This window comes from Phallusia mammillata, chromosome 4 (assembly GCF_965637545.1).
Source record: "Phallusia mammillata chromosome 4, kaPhaMamm4.hap1.1, whole genome shotgun sequence".
NCBI classification, from domain to species: domain Eukaryota; kingdom Metazoa; phylum Chordata; class Ascidiacea; order Phlebobranchia; family Ascidiidae; genus Phallusia; species Phallusia mammillata.
In genome coordinates this window covers 4465389-4483640 of record NC_137255.1, presented here as the reverse complement: position 1 = coordinate 4483640, position 18252 = coordinate 4465389, and the positions used below count along the sequence as shown (strand labels likewise).

General features: G+C 33.9%; 1 protein-coding gene across 3 annotated transcripts in view; it reads right to left on the bottom strand.

Moving 5' to 3' along the window:
• The window catches only part of LOC145222323 (uncharacterized), a 44535-nt gene that overhangs the window by 25093 nt on the left and 1190 nt on the right, over window positions 1-18252 (bottom strand). For 2 of the 3 annotated variants that reach the window (XM_080088419.1, XM_080088420.1), the window contains exons 4-18: window positions 17969-18183; window positions 17539-17682; window positions 16936-17011; window positions 16775-16875; window positions 16175-16373; window positions 13393-13530; window positions 11923-12081; window positions 10327-10471; window positions 3317-3440; window positions 2560-2713; window positions 2275-2489; window positions 1800-1943; window positions 972-1047; window positions 817-911; window positions 256-454 (exon numbers count right to left, since the gene is read on the bottom strand). In XM_080088419.1, coding sequence (XP_079944545.1) covers window positions 256-454; window positions 817-911; window positions 972-1047; window positions 1800-1943; window positions 2275-2489; window positions 2560-2713; window positions 3317-3440; window positions 10327-10471; window positions 11923-12081; window positions 13393-13530; window positions 16175-16373; window positions 16775-16875; window positions 16936-17011; window positions 17539-17682; window positions 17969-18183 — 2184 coding nt within the window. Of the gene's footprint in view, window positions 1-132; window positions 455-816; window positions 912-971; window positions 1048-1799; window positions 1944-2274; window positions 2490-2559; window positions 2714-3316; window positions 3441-10326; window positions 10472-11922; window positions 12082-13392; window positions 13531-16174; window positions 16374-16774; window positions 16876-16935; window positions 17012-17538; window positions 17683-17968; window positions 18184-18252 lie in introns of all 3 variants that reach the window. The other variant, XM_080088421.1, reaches the window with a different exon arrangement.

Genomic DNA, 18252 nt, shown 5'->3' with positions numbered 1-18252 from the left:
TACATAAAGTTTTATTTTTCTGTTATATTAAACTCTGATCAACCAATTATTATTGTCACATATACATTTCTTACAAGTTTATGCCTTTTTCGACCAATATTCCATGGAACACCAATCAAACTAAGAAATTACCTTATGAACACCTGGCAATCTTCTACAAATAGCAATACTTCCTAGTAGCAGCTGTTGTACATGTCACCTCATTTCTAAAGTAGTAAACACAAACAAAATAACATTTAAGAGACAAAAACTTACCTTTAATTAAAGCTGATCCAGCATTACGACGCGCTTTCCTCATGTCTGGTATTGCAATCCATCCTGTTAGTTTATTCAGGTCAAGCATTTCTCCACTTTTATGTGGAATTACTTCAGCATAAGTTTCAGCACCTCCAATGACATAAACTTTATTTCCAATTTTTACTGATGATGCTCCACATCGTGGTGTTTGGAGTTTCTGTTTAAACACACATTTAAAAAAAATCTCCTACAGTATCCACAAAATAACTTTAACACTGTAGTTGCAAAAAAAATTTTTTTTCAAAAGGTGATCAAACGGAAGTAAAAACATTGACATAGTAGAAAGCATAAAGTGTATTGAAAAGCACACAAATTTTATGTCAAAACAATGAGATGTTTTTTAATTTATACTGTTTATTTATTAAACTAAGAATAAACTTGCATTTTTAAACATTGTTTATCGTTACCACAAAATAAAAACATACTGGGTTGAGCCATGTGTGAAAATGATGTCGAATATACAGTTGAACAGGCATGAATATGTAGTTTGTTGACTGCTCACAAGCAAAAAAAACTTACTGGGAGCTGCCTTGCTTGTTTGGTGACATTATAAACAACACAATCTTGTTCTGTATTTTTTCCACCAATTACAAGAAATTTTCTTGATTTCTCTCCTTTAAGTAAGAAAGTGTACAAATTTAGTTGGACTTCAACAAGCCAAAATAAACAAATACCTTTCAGTTTTGTGTTCATCTTAAGGGAAGCTTGGGTCAACAACTTTAAACAGTCATTGTTGTTTTTCACCAAGTTCTGGTGAGTAAAAATAACAATTTTTGAGTCAGTGCTGAAAAATTTGATATATATTAACAAAACAAAAGTAATGTCTTTATGTCGACCAGGGATCACAGAACTGTATTACAGTGGGCGAATTAATTGGCATTGGCAAACTGCTTTTTGAATCATTCTTATGTGTTGTAATCCTGTGCTCAATTCTACACATTGTTCTCAGAATCCCTTTGTAAAGAAAAATCTCCACAAATATTTTTGTTTCGTAAGGGGAAAAGTCAAAGTGTGTTACAAGTGTTCTGTACATTTTGATTTAATTATTTTTAGTACTGTCAGTGGCAATACAAAGCAACTAACACCCCATTTGGGTAGTTTGGTAAACCCTTAAAATAAAGACGTTTCTGGCTAGAAAAGCCTACAGTAAGTTTGACACCAACTGTCTGTAACATCAGAGTTTTATTAAGTAAACAAGCCAGGGTTATGACAGGACTATATTTTCTTAAGGGACTGATAACAGGAAAAAAGGGACCTGCAACATGGGAACTTTTTCTTTATTCTTCTACGTTGAGGGTTATTCTAAATGCATTGATAAGTTTAGAAATGACTATGAACAATTCATGCGGAAAAAGTTGTTGCATGGGCTCGGATTCCAGCCTTCTTAATGCTAGAAATGCAAGTTGCTAAATGAATGATCAAAATATTTTGACAATTATTAAAACAATCCTAGACCTAAACGTGTCAGGCAGATTTACTTCAGAGATAAGTTGCACATTTACCTGCTCATAAACTTTGTTTAGAAAATCAACTGTCATTAAAGAAAGATCAAGTTTGGAGAAAAGCTTCACAAACAATTCCTCACGTTGAAGAGGGTTGTGATGAACCCATTTCACCATTCCAGTGAAAACAGTTTCCTCATAGTTCTGCACATGATCACATAAAATTGAAAATATTAATTTGTACCCTTTTGTGCAGCATACAAGACAGGCAACAGTGTGTGTTTTTGTGCAGCATACAAGACAGGCAACATGCAACAGAAACAGTCAATTAAAACAGTTTTGTTCAAGTTCAAAAATGCTACTTCACTGGCAACCACGGGCACTAGCCAAGAAGGATAAGAAAGAAAAACAAGCAAATAGAAAAATCTTCAACTGTTTCAAGATCTTCAATTGCATGCTTTTTACATTGGCGAGAAATCAAAAAAATCAAATGCCAACTTGCCCTATGGTAAGGAAAATATAATACATTACATACTTTGGTTCGGTTGTCAAGGATAGAAGACACATCACCAAATTCAAGTTGCTTAAAATCTTCACTTTGTACAACAGCTTCAAAGTTTTCCACAACAAACTGATTTGCTTTTGTAACTAAATCATCCAGGTTGTATCGTTGAGCATAAGCTCGAAGTTTCAAGCAGTTGTCACCAGATACAACATTGAGGAGAAAGGCACTACATTTTGCTTTGAGAACTTTAAAATAACATTTTGCATTAGTTTTAGATTTTAAATTTAATTGATTCAAACTGTCAAGGAATAAAACCTTTAATTTCAGTGTATTCTGCATCATCTAAAACATCCAGCATGTTTTCCTCTGTTATTTCAATTTCACCAGAATAAATGAACTGAATGATATTTGCAAGTCGCTGATGTGGAATCTTTTGCATTTTAACAATGCCGTCATATTTCTCTTTCATCTGTAAAACTTTATTTCACTAAAATAGGTCAACTTTACATTTAATAAAGCTACAAATAATTGCTTGATGCCGCCAAGTTGGATAAAGTTAAGTGGTCTATTTAGTGAAAGTTATACAGCAGTGGGTGCCTTAAAATTAATATGTAGAAACTATGCTACTAATTATTGCATTAAAACATGACAAGATTCTGCCTATGAAATGTTTTATAACGAAACTTTAGTCTTCATTGATCAGTAAAATAGGAAATAAGCTGCTTTTACTGATGATGGCAAAAGTAACATATAAGTATAAAACAGAATAATGTTGTTTCTTAAGGCAATATTTATAAGCCTTATTCATAAAATAAATATAACTGTTGCCAATTTTGGCTGAGGATATCTATAAGTGTACAGTACATGCAATTGCAAGACATAAAATCAGAGTAAATCACTCCAAACTTTATTACATGATATCACTTTAGGACATAAAATAATTGGGGTCCATAGATAAAAACAAGGATCGCAAAAATTATTAAACACAAGAAATCAGAATTCTTGGAGATGAATTCAAGTCTATAGGTTCGCCAACCTTTGTATACCTTGATAACTTGCAACGGTCATTTACCTCAATAGTAAACATTCTTCTGAAAAAGTTGGAAACAAGCATCAACACACTTTTGTGAACTTTGAACTGCTTTCCCTCTGACTCCAGCATCAAATCACAAGTGGAATCTGCTGCATGTCGGTCACTACATCAATAATAATAAGTTGTGAAATATGGAGTTTCAGTTATTTAAATTTTACTCTTTTTATAAGTATAAATTTAAAGCTTACTTATTTAGTAGTTGACCCAACCAAGCTTGGTGTCTCATAACACCATCATTAATGGGTGACATGGTTAGTGAATGAAGTTACAAACAATGCAAAACCTAAGGCACAATGTTATATTTTCTAAACATACTATGATATTGTGAAAAAAAGAATTTGTGCATTTCTTGTGTAGAAAAGTTTTCAACACTATATTTGATTTGTGATCAAGGACTTTGTTTCTTTTTAAATTTATAACCTTTTCTTTTTCTAGGCAAAAGACAAAAAATGAAATAATTGGCTGCACAATGTTAGAACTCAATACAAGGTTACAAAAAAGTGAGTTTAGCTCATTCTCGGTAAACGTTTTACTGTGTTGGGCAGCAACACCAACATTAGTAAAACGAATTGGACATTAAGTATAATAGATAACTGCAACCCTGATAAGGCAATCTAACTTTTCAAAACATTATTTAGCATTACCCTCAAAAATGAAAGAAATGTGGCATTAAACCTCTACGTCTTACACTACTGCAGTGTCAGTTTTTATGCGGAACGTTTTTGAAGTTACTTTCTCCTTGTACACTGTTCTCATCTACACGGGAAATCCCCGCACGCAAAAGCAAAGTTTCGCCATAGAAATCATTTTTAAAACTTGTGATGCAGTCTATTTTATATTTTGTGCATGATTTTTTGAAAACAGCGCACTGAAGAATACGCGAGATAACACTTATGGCGTATCAAAAATAACAGTGCACCAGCAAAATTAGTTTAGAGTTTGACAAGGCCAGATAGATTGAATTAAAATGAATAAAAATTTGAACAGGTTTAAAACCCGCAAACTGGTTCGAACCCGATAGTTTGTCCAAACTGGAACAAAACCCGAACCCGAAAAAATACATTTTTAAAAACCTGAACCGAACCCGAACCCTTAAAAACAAAACCAAGTGAATCCGAACCTGAACCTGAACCCAAATGACAAGCAGTTCAACTCCCTGGTTTTGATTCTCCAACTTTTTGGACAATTTTGCTTGTCAACGTTTAGTTTTAAATTTTTGACTTGTGTGTGCAGGTTGGTGAATCAAAAAATAGCTTGCAACTACAAATATGTATTTTCTGTTAAAAAACATGATATCTGGTACAAATTGGCCGGATGTTAAATTTTTAAAGAAATATTCATCGATGCATATAACTAAACTACTAATTATTTCAAAAAAGGACAAAAATACAATTTTGCATATCATTGTCAGTGGAAGAATGCAAAGGGTGACAAAAAAATCAAACAAATTTTACACAAAAAGCGTTGCTGTTGATCTGGTGTAATCTTAAGACCAAGGGTAGAAATACATGTATACATATATTTGTAAACAAAAACTAGAAGGGTGGCTCAGCACATATTGCCATTGCACATATACTCGGTACACTTTATTTAATAGGTCCCATATCAGCCACTGTCTTTTATAGCCTTAGTTGTTTCTGCAAGCAGAAACTCATGGGTCCCCACACATGCAAAGTTGTAAATAATGCATTTTGCAAAAAAAACTATGAAAAATTTTGATGCTATCTGTTTAAACAAGGCGATAAAAAGTCTGAAGACATAATCATGCTATATGAGGTACAAACTATTCAAGTCACATTCAATTCGGCAATTGTTTGCAAAATTTAACCATTGCAGGGGTTAATGGGGTAAACGGTGGGGAGACGGGCATGCGAGCGTTTTTTGCACAATGTGCTCGAAAATGTGCAGGTCGAAATGTGCGCACATTTTTCGAAAATGTGCAGGTGCCAAAATGTGCAGGTCAAAATGTGCGCACATTTTTTGAAAATGTGCAGGTGCCAAAATGTGCAGGTCAAAATGTGCGCACATTTTTTGAAAATGTGCAGGTGCCAAAATGTGCAGGTCAAAATGTGCAGGTGCCAAAATGTGCAGGTCAAAATGTGCAGGTGCCGAAATGTGCAAGTCATAATGTGCAGGTGCCAAAATGTGCAGTCGCTCAAATGAAGTATTGATATTTAACGTCAAACTATTGTTGTGGTCATAAATTGTGCCAAAAATATTAGTTATAAGTTATGACCTATAAATTAAAATCGGATTTAAGAGAAACTTGTAAAAATGCATGTTGTGTTTGTTAGATATGGCAAAGCGTGAAATTATCTAGCATTCAGGAAATAGGAAACACTGTTTTTCAGACTAGACACGATCGTCACCTCAATCGGTTTGACTTTATTGTTTTTAATTTAAGGCCTGTTAGCTTGTAGCCTGCCCAGCTTCTATAGATTTTACAATTAGACAATAGTATACTCATATGACAGTCCAGCTATTGTTTCCGTCACGCTTGATTAACACTACACGCTTGTCGGATGCTTGCATTGAGTTTGGTGCTTTAAGAGCAAGCAAATGACAAAGCTGGGCTTGTATGGTCAGATTTATGCATCTACCCTGTATAATGTTACTACGTGGTTGTGATTGTGCTGTTGGAGAGTATTTAATGTACGTTTTATCTTTTTAGTACTTCTTTAAACGCTTTGAAGTGATTTTACCTAACATATTAAAGGGTGCATAAAGTTTATTACTAATTGATTTAAAGTCTGGTAAAAATAGAACTTTCCTAACTGGCTGTATCTTTGAACTGATGTTCAACGACTTTGGCCTCGACCAGGAACTCTGGACAGACGAAAGGTCAAGCTTGAACAAAGATCATGTTTTTTTCCAAAGTTACTCATTTTAAACTGTCAACAAAGGGTAAATTTTGTGAATCAAAAATTAAGTTTATTTGAAGAAAAATTCAAGGCACCAAAACAATTGCTAGACATCATAACCACCAAGGAAACTGGTGCAGAAAACACAAGTCAAATTGCTATGATAAGTAACAAAGAGTTAGACACAACAGAGTATTTATGAGGATATGTTTTTTCAAGGCAAAAAACTAGTTTACGGAAGTTATCAAAATTGTCAGCATGTTGTCAACCATGCGACCACAGGGCCAGCTGATTTCTTTAGTGGAGCCAAAGTCTGGAGGTCTCGCTTATCCTTTTATGAGTTACTGCAACTTTTACAAAGTGCGTAAATGCCTGACAGGATGTTTACGGCCAGCCAACAAGCTAGATTTTTACTGCATTGCAAAAGTTACACTGATCCTCACAGAGTTTCCAAAAAAGACATATGTGAAATTCTAGAAGTTGCTGGACTACCATATGAGTATACTGTTATTAAACTCAAAACCAAGTCAAAGACCCAGCTGTCCAGTGATTTTTATTCAATGAAACAAATGAATTATTAGAAAGTTTTCCATCCTTTGGGTTATACTGCACAATTGACAAAAGGACTATATATGTGTCTTTGGAAGAAACTCAAATGACAACATTCAAAAAGAAAAGGACAACCACACAGTTGCCCAACTTAATGTTTGACATTTTTTATTTGTTTGAGGCTCATTTACATGACATAACTTGGTATATGGGTATTTAATTAGGTTAGTTTTGAAACCCACACAAATACTTGATGTGATGCCCTAATTTTAAGTTTGCTAAAACATTCATGTTATTGCTTCTGACTTGCTATTGTGTGGACCAGATGGCTAAAAAGACCTACTGTAGGAATATCATAATACACCAAAATATCATTAGATGCTTTTGCAAAATTTGTAATTGTTTCCTGACTAATATACAGAAACTAGATGATTGCCATTATGAACGAAAAAGGTGTATGTTTCATGTGGGATTGCAAATAAATAAACAAACTAAATCTGGCGTGAACAATTAGAGAGATAAAGAGACTGAAACAGCCAGAAAGAATATTAGGATAGGGAAAATATTTTTTTGAGACCGCTGTGGGCATTCTGTATTATATTTTTGGTAAAAAATATGTACAATGGTAACAAAACGGGTTTAGAAAAGGATAATACTGAGATGTCATGAAAAAAATGATGGATGTGCAATGCAAAAGTATAAGTTCTCACCATTTATATAGGCATCAGTTATTTACCACTGCATTTGTTTGAAACCACATTGTATTTTCAGTTATTTTTGCCCTGAAGGGTCATATTCTGTTCAGTTAAAAAACTTAATCCACTGCATTTAACAAGAAAAATAACATACCTATATAAGTTAATTGATTTGCACAGAACACTATTTAAAATAAAAATGCAGGGAAAGATATATAATAATTATGTAATTGGGACAAAAAATTGTTTGTGTGAAAGGGAGAAATTTTGGCACCTGCACATTTTGACCTGCACATTTTGACCTGCACATTTTGACCTGCACATTTTGACCTGCACATTTTGACCTGCACATTTTGACCTGCACATTTTGACCTGCACATTTTGACCTGCACATTTTGACCTGCACATTTTAACCTACACATTTTGACCTGCACATTTTGGCACCTGCACATTTTTACCTGCACATTTTGACCTGCACATTTTGGCACCTGCACATTTTGACCTGCACATTTTGGCACCTGCACATTTTGACCTGCACATTTTGGCACCTGCACATTTTCGAAAAATGTGCGCATATTTTAACCTGCACATTTTGGCACCTGCACATTTTGACCTGCACATTTTGGCACCTGCACATTTTCGAAAAATGTGCGCACATTTTAACCTGCACATTTTGGCACCTGCACATTTTCGAAAAATGTGCGCACATTTCGACCTGCACATTTTGGCGCACATTGTGCAAATTCTTGCCGTAAGCCCTGTTGACGGTGGGGCTGCAGAGCAAAACTCAACAATCAACACCTCAAAATAGAATATTATAATTTTTTCTAAATTTCATGACATTGTTTAAATAGTTAACCCCTTTTTAAGGGGCTAATGGGGTAGCTGATCGGACTACAAGGCAAAATGTCAAATTCGACACCTAAAAATGCCATATTGCACAAACTGTCAATATTTCAAGCAACATGGTCAATGTTTAAAAATCACACCCACTTAGGGGTTACTGGGGTGAAGGTGGGGCTTACAGGATAAAAGAGATCAATGGATGATGTATTTTATAAACTGTCCATATTTCATTAAATTTAGGCATTGTTCAAACAAATTACTTATTTCAGAGGGCCAGTGGCATTAATCTTGGGGATGCAGTGTGAAAAACTACAATTAATACCTAATTATGGCAAACTGTCAAAATTTCATCCAATTCGGACATTGTTTAAGAAATTCACCAATATTAGGGGGCCAGTGGGGTAAATATTGGGTCTGCAGGATGAAACACAACAATCGACACCTAATTATGGCAAAATGAACAAACTGTCAAAATTTCATCCAATTCGGGCATTGTTTAAAAATCACCCTTTTTGGGGGGCTGGTGGGGTAAATATTGGGGCTGCAGGCTTAAACACAACAATTAACACCTAATTATGGCACAAAGAACAAACTGTCCAAATTTCATCCAATTCGGACATTGTTTTAAACTTTACCCATTTTAGGGGGCTGGTGGGGTAAATATTGGGGCTGCAGGCTGAAACACAACAATTAACACCTAATTATGGCACAAAGAACAAACTGTCCAAAATTTAATCCAATTCGGAAATTGTTTTAAACTTTACCCATTTTAGGGGGCTGGTGCGGTAAATATTGGGGCTGCAGGGTGAAACACAACAATCGACGCCTACTTATGGCACACAGAACAAACTGTCCAAATTTCATCAATTCGGACATTGTTTAAAATTTTACCCATTTTAGGGGGGCTGGTGGGGTAAATACTGGGGCTGCAGGGTGAAACACAACAGTCGACATTTAATTATGGCACAAAGAACAAACTGTCCAAACTTCATCCAATTCGGACATTGTTTAAAATTTTAGGGGGCTGGTGGGGTAACTACTGGGGTGATTAAGTCAAACAAACCAAAAGGCACATCTTCATAACCATATCTTCAATCTGTGAAAGTTTCATCCAAATCCAACAAAGATTTGTTGCCAAAAGTGCATGGACAAACTTCACGGCGGAAAAAAGAAAAAAAAACATAGTGAAATCAAGATGCGTCCCCTTCAGGGAAGGGGACCCATAATAAAAGAAAACCAGATGCATAAACATGTGATTTTAGCAAGGACAAAATTACAGTCTTGTGGATTGCAAACATATGTGAGCAATAGTATAGAAAAGCAGTACAAAGTGCAAAATGATTCTTGGGTGCAAAAATATCATTGTAGCAAAATATTAGACTATTTATTCCAGTTTTTTGATTATCGAAGTATGGATCATGCTGTAAAATTCCAGGACTTCATTTAATGGCATACTATCAGTAAGTGCACAAAACAACTAAAAATCTAAAATCCGAAACAAAATTATGAAAAAGGTTTTGCTATATACAGTATAAAGAAATTAAAAACTTTGTATTTTAACATTTACAGTTGATAGGCTTGTTTGATGCTTGATGCTTAAATACTCAGATTTTTATGGAGTTCATTTGGACAAAAGATTATATTTTTCACTTAAAACCACAAATCAACTTAATGTTTAAATCGCAACAACGGTTGCAGCATAACTTGGATTCTGAGTTTCAAATGCAATTGTCCAAACATCTAAAGTTGAGTCATAAACTTCAACTGATTTTGAGTTGTTTTTGTCATCCCAACTGTCAAAATTGATACGCTTAGTACTGTGTTGCATACTGTTCACCATATTATCATGTTTTTGTTCCGTACAAATCAATATGGTTTTAAATTTCATAAAAAAAAACATGTTGCAAAAAACACAACATCAACTAAGATATTACATGGTAAAAAACAGATAATATCACATTTGTAAATTAATTTAAACTCGCTTTCTATTATTTTAATTATATAACTTATAGTCTGCATGAACATTAAAGAAACTTACCCTCCAATAACAAATATTTTGTTTGCAACCACACAAGCAGATGGGCTGGAGCGTGCAATATTAAGTGATGCAATCATTTGCCATTTGTTTGATTTTGGGTCATATCTTTCAACTGTGTTTGATCGCTGACTTCCACTCCAGCCTCCTGTCATAACAAATGCAAAACCACATGCTTATAATTAAAAACATAACACATTATTATCCAAGTAACATCATAGTATGTCAACTAGAATAGTGGTTTTCCTATATACTGCCAGTTTATATATAGTACATCATATTTAATGATGCATCACATATACCATTTACTATATTTATAATGGATATATATTTGGCACCTATGTTTCATTGGGTCCCGATCTTTTTCCTGGCACTTTATAGCATAATTGATTATGCAAGCATAATCTAATGGGTTCCCACACATGTGTAAATGAGATTTAGTAACAGTAAAAATAGGGCAGAATCATTGTTAAACTGGAAAAGTGCTTTTTCTATATATTCCATTTTACAGAAACTGTGCCATATTTACGCACCATTCATTATAATTGCAAGGGATATATATTTGATGGATACATTCAGTATGGTACCAATACTTTTGTGGCCTGTTATAACATAATTGTTTTTCCTAGCAAAAACCAATGGGTCCCCCCACACACATATATTTTGAGTTTGTAAAAGGATGAATGGCGCATGCATATGCTAGGTAAGAATTTGAATTGCACAGATGACATTTGACATATTAAAAAAATATTTATAAACCTTTGTTTTGTAACAGTCACAGCCCTTTGTTTGTTGAATTAGGATTTTTAATCCGCACATAGCATTCCCTGGTGCTGTTACGTTTCTATATACCAACAATACGATTGCTTAGCTGGTTTTTAATGTCCAAAACCTGTTCTGAAACAGTTTTATTATCGCTTTCAGTTTGAGAAGTCATGTTACACAGGTGTAACACAGTGTGCTGCATTGTCGATCTGCTTTTGAAACACAAATAAGTTAACGTACATTAACGTTTATAGGTTTTTCATAAGCCACTATCGTCAATTACTCCCATTGCGTCAGCTGTGCACTGAGCAAGCACAAATTTGACAAAAGACAGCATGTAAAAACCAATTTTTACTACTACTAAGCCGATTGCACTGAAATTTTTCACAGTCAACAAGGAGCACCCTATCCACAGTTGTTTAAAATTTCAGCAGGTAAAGTTGTATTTCTGACCTCATTAACATGAGAACAAACAAACAAATATTTGGGGTTAAAGGGGTGAAAATGGATATATACAACTTCAAATTACAAAATACTTTAAAATACACTGCAATGTACTAATAAAAAAAGTATGAAACTCCAGAATCATCTGGTGTAGCAAGTATAGCCATTTTAAAAAAATTCCATTTTGGGGGGCTGTGGGTGAACAGAGGGATCAAACGGGGTCAAAATTCACATGGACCATCTTTAGACCAATATCTATAATGTGTGTAAATTTGGAAAAGTTTGAACCCTTCTTTCTTGACCAAAACATGGGAACAAATCCGCCTTTAGGGCTGATCCCAATATGAAGATGTTTATCTTATTGTAGATATATTAAACCCAAACATTTACCTATTGCATAGATGTTTTCATCCAATACAACACATGCCAAACTATTTCTTGCTTGATTGAGAGGTGCAATCTCATTCCATACACCACTACTTACATCATAACGTTCACATGAAGATAATCGATTGCTGCCATCCCATCCTCCAATGCAGTAAAGTAAATCTAAGACAAGGCAGACTAATATATTGAGTTTTTGCATGAAAAAACATGTACATTGCAGAAAGCTATTTTAGGTGTATTGAGCTAAATATGCGTCATGTTCAGGAAAAACAGAATAAACCTTAAAACATCATAAAACAAAGAAAGTATCAGAAATCTGATTTTACTCTGTGTCTGTTTGTGTGTTTATAATCTGTCTACAAAAATTCAATGTGGCTACAAAATTTTTGTTGCAATATTATCCGTTTTATTAATTTGTACTGTTCTGTAGAAAGCTATCAGTTAAGTGTACATGTGTCTATAATTAACATAAACATTAAAACACAATTATCTTTTAGCTCTTATGTTCTGTTTAAACAATGTAAAAATTGTAAGCCTACACAAAATTTTGAATGTACAACTCAAATAAGTGTCACAATCTCTGAAACTAACGCTGCAAAAATTGCAAACACATGCTGCACCTCCACAATTGTACTGTATCATAAAAATTGCAAGTACAAGCTTGAGAACTGAATGCTTAGTATGGCACTCTACCTATAAAGTGCTTTCTCGATTATCTGGTCTAATTTGGGACCTTTGTTTACAAAATCTACCGCAAAAAATCATTGAATTTGTACTAAACCTTTAGCTTGTCTGTAACAGATAAAACACATGTCTTATATTTAACTTTATTATTTAAATAAACCTTTGACAAATTTATGGATGTAGAATCATTGTTGTCAAGATTAAAACTTGTAGCATACATTATAAGCTCAGACACTTCATTTTATATTCACCATGCTCATAAGAAGACTGGCTAATCAAATGTTGGTTAGTCTACATTAGGCACAGAGCAACATGACTTGCTTAACATAAACGTTTCACTTTTCATGCAATGGCTATACAAACGACAATATGTTGCAATTTACTTACCAATGAAAAAATGGTATAGTAAATTGCTCATAATATAAAAATGTCCTATTCATGTTGAAATCATCTGAAGCTTTCTTAAATCGAACAAGTTTTGATGTGACAAAACAAGTCCTTTAAAGCCTATAGTTTGGAACATTCCTTATCAATGAGGATTATAGTTCGGTAGGACAAAAAAACCTAAAGTTTGTTTTTACCTAATTGTCCTGTTTGTATGGCAGCCAGTAATCTAAAGTCATTTGATCGAGTTATGCATAATTAAGGCAGTACTGTATTTGGTTTTAAGCATCCTGATATACTTTATCTTTTTTTAATCAAGAATAGTTTTAAAGTGTTTTATAAAACTTGAAAAGGGTTTAAAGTTATTTGCTTGAAGTAGTTTCTAACCATCCTTCCGTAACTTACCATTGTAAACAACAGTTCCATGGTGACTTCTTGCATGCAACATGTTACTTATGCATATCCACTTTTTGTTGTGGATGTCAAACTTTTCACAACTTGACAGTGCTTTACCATCAGAACCCCCAGTGACATAGATAAAATCTGCAAATAGGAAAATACACAATTATATAATCATATGATGTTTTATTTTTCTGTCATATTTAACTCTGATCAATCAGTTGTTAGTTGCCATGTCAACATTTACTGCAAGTTAAATATTAGTTTATAGGTTCGTGGCTTATGACAACTTTGCCCTTTATCTCTGCTTCGTTTTAATGTTACACAAGTAACTCTACATTCATAATTATTAACTACATTAGAAATTGTTGATAATTGTTAGAAGTTTTAAAATTAGTTTGTGTAAGGTTTAAATCAGGGGTGTCCAACCCGTGGCCCGCGGGCCACATGTGGCCCGCAGGAAGGTTCTGAGTGCCCTGCGTGGTTTTTTGAAATGACTCATATTGGCAACTTAATCGCCTAAGTAATTTATGGCAAACTTTCATTCCGAAAAATTGGCATTTATCGTTTGCTTTATTTATTTGTTAATAGAGTAGCAATACACAACTGTTCAAGTTCATTCTATTACGTCACAATGTGCATTGTTACGCATCACAATTTCTACATTGTTACGTTACAATCTGACTCTTGCTTCAGGAGTCAATCAGTAATGTTTCTTGGTTCATTGAGATACATCTGGTATCAGAGACTCGCGCAAAACGCATTTTGCAGTAAAAACATCATCCGCACTCTGCAGTGATATAGATTATGCCAAACAGGAAACAAAAGCAAGCAACGCTAACAGAACTTTCCAAAAAAGATTGACATGTAACTTTAAGATCAGTAATTTTTGACTTCCAGATGGAAAACTCGCTTCGCATTGCTCCATCGTCCATCTCACCAAATATTGCCAAACTTGTTGGAGAAAATCAGTGCCAAACTTCACATTGAAATGTTGAAGTGTGGTAAACGTTTTGTTGACTTTACTATATATGTTGGTACGTTTTTTATTGTTCTTATAACTGTAAACGAGGATAATACACATTTCTAAGATTAGAATTTCGATGTTAGGATTTTAATTAGGAATTATAAAGCAGCCATTTCTAAGATTACAAATTAGCAGTAAACAGTCAAGTGGCCCACGTAAACATTCGTAAACCACATGTGGCCCTTTGGCCAAAAAGGTTGGACACCCCTGGTTTAAATAGTTCAATTAGGTGTTGCAAAAACAATGCACTATATGCAACATAAAACTTAGCAACCCGGTAGCTGTAGCATGTTTTGCCTGCCACTGATTTTATGCTAACATTTTCATTTCAAAATTGCACTTAAAAATTCATTTCAAATCTATTTCGGCCTTGGTGATTGTTTTAGCATAGTGTTGCACAACCTTTTCCTATGACAGCATCATCACAGATCCTTATCTCACCAACGGCTGCCAATTGCCTGCTTTTGTTTCAAAATCACTGATGTAAAGAAACAGGTTTATATATATATATATATATATGTATACACACAATCTAACGGCACCTCAAAATCCCAGATTAATTTCTAACTTTATGCACAGGTTGCACTTAACAGTCATAATCTATTTGTGATACCAGTTTTTTTTGCATTGTTTGCACACAATAAGCATACAAAAAGTCTGACACAATGTCTACTAAGCTGGTAATACTCTTTCCAGTCCCAAGTTTGTTTTGAGCAGTTTACATACTCAAAATTGTAAAAAAGTTTTATTAATGTCATGGCCACTAGCACAGTGGTTCTCAAGCGCCAGTCCGCGTCAACTTTCCTGCCGGCATGCCAAATATATTACAATTTTGTATCTCAATTGTATAATGCAAGATGCTGAAGGTTTGTCCATTGACAAAGCAATGAAATTATGGCGGATTTTTTGTACAACTTACCTATCTGAGAAAAGCTTTTCATTGTTATCTCTCATCTAGACCAAACAGAGAAATCGCATGAAAGTCAACGCTCTACTTTGCCTTGCAAAAACTTCCTTAGAACCGCAGTTAACATGTATGGTCAAACAGACAGCAGCAAACTTCTCTTTAAATTGAATTTTTCATACTTCTTTTTAATTACATATTTTTGTCGTAATTACATTTTGGTTTAATTTTGAAACTCCACCGGTCTGCAAAATATGTTTTAAAAGTTTACCAGTCCGCAAACTTAAAAGGTTGAGAGCCACTGCAATAGCACATATATTTTAAATACATGTCCATGGCCACACAACTCGTCTCTGTGGCTGTTTGTGGCCGTATGACCACAGGTTGTGCACACCTGTTTTTGTGCAATTGTGTTGCTGTGTTTTCTGTGAAAAAAAACTCAACTAACTTATTTAAAAGTAACCACAAAGTTATCCACTGGATCAGTTTTTCAAACTTTTATGAGCCGGGGAACACTTTATGCATAAAAATAATCTTCCGGAACACCATACAAAACCTGGTAATGATGCAATGAAGCAAACAAACACACAACTACAGTATTGTGTGTTTAAGTACTAACAGGCTTACACAATTACATAATTGTTAAAACACAACAATAAATGAAGCAAACATGAATGTAACAGCTTTACTGGTTATAGTGAATAATTATTTTCAAAAAAAGCTATTCAGGCATTTCTGACCAGCATCCTATTGAAAACCAGTCATTTCTAAAACCACTGCACTAGATATTATTAAACAGCTCCTTATTTCAAAGGTTGTAAACCTTTTATAAAAGTTGTAAACAGACAAAAACCTACCTTTAATTAATGCTGATTCACCATTACGACGCGCTTCTCTCATGTCTGGTATTGCAATCCATCCTGTTTGTTCATTCAGGTCAAGCATTTCTCCACTTTTATATGGATTTTTACCATCATATGTTTCAGCACCTCCAATGGCATAAACTTTACTTCCAAGTTTTACTGATAATGCTACACATCGTGGTGATTGGAGTTTCTGTTTAAACAAACAGTTAAAAAATTTTCCAATACAGTATCCACAAAAACCTCAATACTGTAGTTGCAAAAAGACCAAAAAAATAGTATAAATGTGACTAAACACATTAAAAACATTGGTTTGAATCAATACATAATCTACAAAATAAAAAGCAAGACAGTGTGACTAAAATAAAACAAATTTTACAACACAATGTTTTTAGATGTCATTTTCAATTTATTTTTTATAAACTTAAACTTTATATCATAAAACTAAGGGTACAGCAACTTGTTTTAACAATGTTTACTGTCACCATACAATAAAAACACACATGCTTTGCCACATGAGAAAATAATTTCCAACAAATAGCTGAACAGACAAATATATGTGGTTTGTTTTGCTCACATGAAAACAAATCTTACTGGGAGTAATCTTGCTTGTTTAGTGGTGACATCATAAACAACACAATCTCGTTCTGTATCTTTTCCACCAATTACAAGAAACTCTTTGGAGTGGCTTTCACCTTTCGAGTAAGAAATTGTACAAATTTAGTTGCCCTCAACAAGCAAAAACAAATAATTACCTTTAGATTTTGTGTTCATGTTAAGTGCAGCTTGTGTCAACAATTTCAAACAAACCACATTGTTTTGCACCAAGTTCTGTAAATTAAAAATTACTCCATTGTTTACAAACTACTTTACTCACCTTTTTTGAAAATTCACAGCTCAAATTTTTTTTAACTAAAAATAGGATAAATAGCAACAAAATGAATATTCTGTCTTTGTGTAGATTAGGGGTCACCAAACCTTTTTACAACAAGCTTTAAACGTTTTTTGTATTCATTGTGATTCTGTGATCATTACGTATAATTCTGAAAATATTTTCATACAGAGTAACATAATTGTTGATCTTTAACTCAATTTGCAGGTCTCCACAAGCGTTATTGCTTTACAGAAAAGAAATAGAAAATGTATTTGTATTGTTTTATAAACGCAAGAATAAGTTCAAGTTTACAATACTAACAAACATTCAGTGCAACATGTACATAGAAAGTTGCATGAGCCTTCATTTCTGGTCTAAATTTGCTTATTAATTGTGTTGATTGCAGACATTACCATACTCAGTCATGTTTGACAAAAATCTATTCAGAGACAAGTTGTACTTTTATGTAATGTTGTGCATTTACCTGCTCATAAACTGTATTCAGAAATCCAACTGACATTAAAGAAAGATCGAGTTTGGAGAAAAGCTTCACAAACAAATCCTCACGTTGAAGAGGGTTGTGATGAATCCACTGAACAATTCCAGTAAAAGCTGCTTCCTCATAGTTCTGTACATAATCACATAAAATTGAAAATATTAATTTGCACCCTTTTGTACAGCAAACAAGACAGGCAACAATGTATTTGATTCGACGTTTAGTTCGTTTACCACTAAGACTAGTTTCTAGTCTGTGCTTTGCAATATGTCAATGCTTTGAAGATAGTTTGATTTGGCATGTCGACCCTTCAATAGGCCTGGCACACCATAATTTAGTTTTAAATCAATGATGTTTACATTAACACACAGGCAAAAAATCAAATAATGACATGCCTAGGATAAAAAACATTACATACTTTGATTCTATTGTCAAGGATGAAAGACACATCACCAAATTCAAGTTGCTTAAAGTCTTCACTCTGTACAACAGCTTCAAATTTTTCCACAATACACTGGTTTGCTTTTGTAACTAAATCATCCAGGTTGTATCGCAGAGCATAAGCTCGGAGTTTTAAGCAATTGTCAGCAGATACAACATTGAGGAGAAAGGCACTACATTTTGCTTTGAGAACTTCAAAAGAACATTTTTTTAATAGTTTTGGATTTTAAAATTAATCAATACAAAACGTCAAGAAACTCA